Here is a 5,775-nt window from a genome sequence, read left to right as displayed (position 1 = left end):
CAGCTGAGCCTGATCCCGCGGAGGTTCCTGGCTGATTCCAGCAGTGAGCGGGGCCAAGCTGCCTCCGGGCCCCGCGACGGGCTGTGCCCGGAACAGCGGTCACACGGGGCTTCTGGCGGTGAAACCTGCCCGCATTCCCTGTGGGATAAAACCAGCGCCGGGGCGAGCTCGGGACAGGGATCCCCGCGGAGCCGCGCTGCTCCCAGGGACCCGGAGCGGGGAGGATGCTGCTCCCGGCGGCTGGTCCTGTGCACAGGCTGCTCCGCTCCCATCCATCGTGTCGAGGCCAGGTTGGACACAGGGGCTTGGAGCAACCTGCTCTAGTGGAAGGTGTCCCTGCCCGGGGCAGGGGTTGGAGCTGGAGGAGCTTTAAGCTCCCTTCAACATAAACCATTCTATCATCTTCCTCACCGCCTGCCCGAGCCCCAGCACCAGGTGCCTCCCTGCACCCCCCAGCAGTGGGTGAAGCTGAGGTGTGTGCCTCAGACTTCCTCCGGAGCATCCCAGCCTGTGGAACTGAGTATCTCCCCCCCTTCCCCTCTCACAGCTCCTGCAGATGTTTCCTGGGGCTGAGTCTAGCCAAGGGCTTTCTTTCCAAGGGTTCCATTAAATCCCACTTCCATTCACATACCCACATCCCTCCCATGGGCTGAAATGAACCCTGTGAGGGGTCAGGCCAAAGGACCAATTTAGAACTGCTCTTTTCCAGCACCCTCATTAAAACGCTGAGTGTCAGCAGTGGGAAGCGCTGCTGCGGCTGCTGGTTTGCTCACCACAAAAGCACAACTGGGGTAAGAATCCTCAGGGATCTGGCCAGGGTGAAGCCAGGGCTGGCTGGGCTCTTGTCTGGGTTCCTTTCAGGGGGTTATGGCATTTCCAAGCAAGCTGAACTCTGCTGCTGGGCTCAGGTTGTGCTTTGGCAGCCGAGCGGCTGAGCCCAAACCCAGCATCACAGGGCTGTGTTAACAGTCTGGCTCAAGAGGATTAAACCCCCATCGGGATGCTGAATGTCTGCTCCAGCCTTTTGCCAGGCCACAGAGGTTTTGGGTGTCTTAAAGGATAGTGCTTAAATCCCTGATGTCCCCAGGGCTTGTCCAAGGGGATGGATTTCCTTGATGGCTGGAGCTCCAGGTCAGGGCAGTGCTGGGCATGGCAGAAACCCGTGCTATTTGGTACGAATTACTCAAAACAGAGTAACAACATGGTTTGTGTTGAAGGGACCCTAAAGCTCCTGCAGCTCCAACCCCTGCCATGAGCAGGGACCCCTTCCACTAGAGCAGGTTGCTCCAAGCCCCTGTGTCCAACCTGGCCTTGAACACTGCCAGGGATGGGGCAGCCACAGCTTCTCTGGGCACCCTGTGCCAGCGCCTCAGCACCCTCACAGGGAAGAGCTTCTGCCTCAGAGCTCATCTCAGTCTCCCCTCTGGCAGGGTCAAGCCATTCCCCTTGTCCTGTCCCTCCATCCCTTGTCCAAAGCCCCTCTCCAGGTTTCCTGGAGCCCCTTTAGGCCCTGGAGCTGCTCTAAGGTGTCCTCTTGAGGAGCCTTCTCTTCTCCAGCTGCCCCAGCCCCGCTCTCTCAGCCTGGCTCCAGAGGAGACAGAGAGATGCCTGACCCTAACCTAAAGGGTGTACTCCCCACCCTGCACCCTTTAAAGTCACCCAACAAGGACAGAGCACAACAGAACACCCCACCCCGCACTGGCAGGCTCGAGGCATTGCTGGCAGTTGCCAACATGGCTTTTATTGTCACAGGAGCAGCAGCAGAGGATGTGACAGGTCACTATGGGGGGACACGGTGTTACCCCACAGGTCATCCGGCACATGCAGCCCGCACGGCAGTGCTCCGCACTGGGCAGGATGGAGGGAGAGAAACGATGCTGCAGGGAGATGCTGCTGTCCGCCAGGCTGCTCCCCTCCACCTTCACTGCCCCAGCTCTGGGCAGAGACAAATGCCCAGCCCAGGGTGGTTTTCCATGTGGGAACAGGGCAATTAAGCAGACAATGGGGTCCCTGCAAGGAGCATCATTTCCTGCTCCATCCATGGTTCAAACCGTTGCCCAGTGGGTTTGCTCACACCACACAGAGGCACGGGGCAAAGGCAGGAATGGGAGAAGCTGCCCTGGGAATACTGTTCCTCTCGGATGCAGAAGCGTGATCCCAGCCTAAGGTTCCAGCATGTGTCAGAGATCCAGTGTGTTCCATGAGCCTCCCCTCGCAGACGGGCTGCCCGGGAGACGTGGAGATGGAGACGTACAACGAGGGGCAGGCTCGAAGGCAGCACCCAGCAAAGCACCGAGGACGTGGTGCCTCCAGCCGGAGGTGGAGCAGCAGCATCTGCCCTTTGCTGGGACTGTACTTAGAGGGTCAGTGAAGGAGCCTGAAACTGGTTTTCCTGAGCAGCCAGGGATGAAGAGGCTTTTTCCTCCCCCAAATCCCTGGTTTGCTTTTAAACATGCCCTTGGTGCCAGCCCATGGGCAGCGGGGATGGAGAAGCTCCTCCGTAGGCAGGACAATGGGGGTTCTGCCCCTCTGCAGTGGCTTCAGGTCACAAACCCAAGGGAGAACAGGGATGGGAACATCGTGCTGGGCTCGGACAGATGGGTGCTGGTGGATGCAGATGGTGAATGATCTCCTTGGGGGGACCATAGGGACACAGCTCCCTGCCACCCGCTGACCCGTGCAGTGGGTCTGGGGCACAGAGGGTGGATGTGGGCAGCACCCCCGGCACTGGAAAGGTTTTGAGCTGCCAGGGGGATCTTTCCCACCACAACATCCGTGTTCCCCAGGACAGGGATGGCCAATGGCTGCCCTGGAGCTGGAGCCACCCTGGGGTCACTCCAGCGTTGTGGATGCGCGGTCCAGGGCACAAACAGACCCAGCTTTGTCAGGGGAGAGGGAAAACCCACACGGATGTGTCTGTGCAGGGTCTGATCCCTGCTGAAACACTGCTGAGCCTCCAAGGGTTGACCCAACACCACTGAAGTCACCACGAACCACCTTCACTGCTGACTTCAGCCATGCAGGAGGAGGAAGAGGGACAAAGATGGGTGAAGAACATCGTCCCTGCTGGCACAAAGCCCGTCTGTAAAAAAGAGGCTTCCAAAGGCTGCTGAAACCCAGTCCCACCCTCCCCATCTCTAACCCTTCCCTCCTGGAGCCAGCACGGTCCCACGAGCTGCCCTTGGCCCTGGGGCTGAAGCAGCAGGATAAAACCTGTCCCTCTGTCCTCGTCTGGGCTCACTCGGGGATGTAGTCCCTGAAGGAGTTAAAGCTGAGGCTCCGACCCGCTGAGTGTGAGGTGGAGCTGGCCTGCATCTTTGGGATCTTCTCCATCAGCTTCGACACTGTCCTCCTCTTGAAGGAGCCCGGGGAGAAATGCCCCTGTCTCATGAGCTCCTGGTAGAGGGCGTTGAACACGGCCACAGGCTCCTCGTAGCTGTCCCGGGTGGAGATCTCATAGAAAGGCAGCTTCAAGGCTTTGGAGAGGTTCTCGCCGTCCTCCGTGGACACCATCCTGTCGAACTGCAGGTCCTTCTTGTTGGCCACGATGACGACGGGCGGCTGGTCGCTCGTGCTGCTGCGCCGCGGGCTCGAGTGGATGTGGTTGATGAGGAAGCAGAGCCGCATCACCTCGTCGAAGCTGCATCTGTCCGTCACCGAGTAGACCACGGCAAAGCCGTCGCCCCACTTGATCTTCTCCTCTATCTGCAGTGAGTCCTCCTCCTGCCGGGCAGAAAACCTCCTGTCAACACCAAACACCTCCCAGCACCGGCGCTGCTGGAACCTAGAAACCTCCCGTGGGGCCGTCACCATCTCCTGAAGGTTTCTGGCCATGGGCTTGCGCACAGCAGCGATGTGCAGAGCCACGCAGGTAACCCAGGGTGGGATCTGATGGGGGGGCAAAGTGACAGATGGAGACAGTGACCAGCCCCATCCTGGTGTGGATGAGGGGAGAGCTGGTGCTGCTAAAGCGGGTACCCAGAGGCAGGGATGCTGCTGGATGGGAAGCCAGCACAGGGCCCTCTGCTGCTGCAATCCCAGTGTTTGGTGGCTCCTTCAACTGGGAATGGGAACAGGGAATTATTCAGCTGAAGTCACACAGTAATTGGTGTTAGGGAGACACAAATTCTCCAAAGCATCCTTTTTCCAAGATAAACACATAGAATGAGAGAATCCCAGTCTGGGTTGGGTTGGAAGGGTCCTTAAAGCTCCTCCAGCTCCACCCCCTGCCCCAGGCAGGGACACCTTCCACTAGAGCAGGTTGCTCCAAGCCCCTGTGTCCAACCTGTTGAACACTGCCAGGGATGGGGCAGCCCCATTCGGTCACAGCAGGCTGGAGCTGTGGCAGAGCAGCAGGAGCTCACCTGTCCCGCGGTGTCAAGGATCTCGAAGTGCACCATCTCCCCATCAATCACAGCCACGTGTCTGTAAATCATCTCTGCAGGAGGACAGAGAGAGAGGCAGGAGTGAGAGGAGCCCCCGGGTGGGAACTGACAACCCAGTGCCCTCGATGCTGTGCTGGAGAAGTCGATTTTCACCTGCTGCACCCTACGTGCGGCCTCTGCTCTGAGTGCCCGGCTCGGGCTGCTCTTCAGCCTGGCCCCTCTCCTGGCAGGGCACACGCTGTGCTCAAGGCATCAAGCCCAGTGTCTGTGACAGGCAGCAGAGCCCCAGCCGGCACCCTGCTGCCCTTTGCCTCGCGGGAAATAAAAGGGCAAAAGCGACCCAAGCACTGGAGCAAAAAGTGGTCGTGGAGTGATGCTTCTGCAAAGGGGGGATCAGCAGGAGGGGCTGAGGAGCTGGATTTGTTTTCACAGAATCCCAGACTGGTTTGGGTTGAAGGGACCTTAAAGCTCCTCCAGCTCCAACCCCTGCCCCGGGCAGGGACACCTTCCACTAGAGCAGGTTGCTCCAAGCCCCTGTGTCCAACCTGGCCTTGAACACTGCCAGGGATGGGGCAGCCACAGCTTCTCTGGGCACCCTGTGCCAGCGCCTCAGCACCCTCCCAGGGAAGAGCTTCTGCCTCAGAGCTCATCTCAGTCTCCCCTCTGGCAGGTTCAAGCCATTCCCCATGTCCTGTCCCTCCATCCCTTGTGCCAAGCCCTTTTCCATGGAGGACTCAAGCTCCTCACCAGCCCTTTGCCCTTCCAGCGCTGAGCTCCTGCTCTGAAGCAGTGGAGCAGCACTTCCTTTCTCACCAAGCAACGAAAGTGGCTGTTGGTGGCATCTGGTCGGTTCTTCCAGCACAAAACCCCTCCGAGCTCCACTAACATCATCAGGCAAAGAAAGCACCAACGCTCTCCTTGGCAACCACGCGCTTGCAGGACACTGTGCTCGGGCAGATGGAGCAGCCGGGTCACGCTGGGCTCGTGTGCCAGGCACGACAGGGCAGGAACCCGCCTGGCCTATGGGATAAACAGGCACCTTCCCACTCCTCCAGCCCAGGAAGCACCGGGAACACGCATGTGTGGGCTCTGCGGTTTGTCACATCACATCACATGGAGTGGGCACAACAGGAGGCAGAGAGGAAAAACAAACTGTGCTCCAGCGAAAGGCATCACTCGTGGTACCGAGTGAGGGGGGGACGGCACAGACAGACGGGGCAGTGCTGGGGCTGAGGGGTTGTGTTTCAATCCAACCCCTTCCCTCAGGGCCCTGGGAACCAGCTGGGTTAGAGCAACACAGAGAATTCCCAAATTGCCATCCTGGGGATGGCAGCGGGATCTGGCAGGAGGAGGCACAGCCGCTGAGCGGGCGCTTCAGGGACGTTCAGCA

The 5,775-nt window shown here is 59.4% G+C and overlaps 1 protein-coding gene across 1 annotated transcript in view; it reads right to left on the bottom strand.

The window, feature by feature from the left end:
* Window positions 1–3,237: 3,237 nt before the first annotated feature.
* Window positions 3,238–5,775, bottom strand: part of LOC104405337 (ras-related and estrogen-regulated growth inhibitor-like) — a gene marked incomplete at its 5' end in the record, with an annotated part of 7,647 nt that continues 5,109 nt past the window's right edge. Inside the window, 2 exons of the mRNA XM_010014018.1 lie at window positions 3,238–3,723; window positions 4,365–4,438. Of these exons, the coding sequence (XP_010012320.1) occupies window positions 3,238–3,723; window positions 4,365–4,438 (560 nt within the window). The remainder of the gene's footprint in view (window positions 3,724–4,364; window positions 4,439–5,775) is intronic.

The sequence above is a fragment of the Nestor notabilis genome, unplaced genomic scaffold (assembly GCF_000696875.1).
Source record: "Nestor notabilis isolate BGI_N333 unplaced genomic scaffold, ASM69687v1 scaffold23094, whole genome shotgun sequence".
Classification (NCBI taxonomy): Eukaryota; Metazoa; Chordata; class Aves; order Psittaciformes; family Psittacidae; genus Nestor; species Nestor notabilis.
Note: the sequence above shows the minus strand (reverse complement) of the source record. Positions and strands in the feature narration are given on the sequence as shown.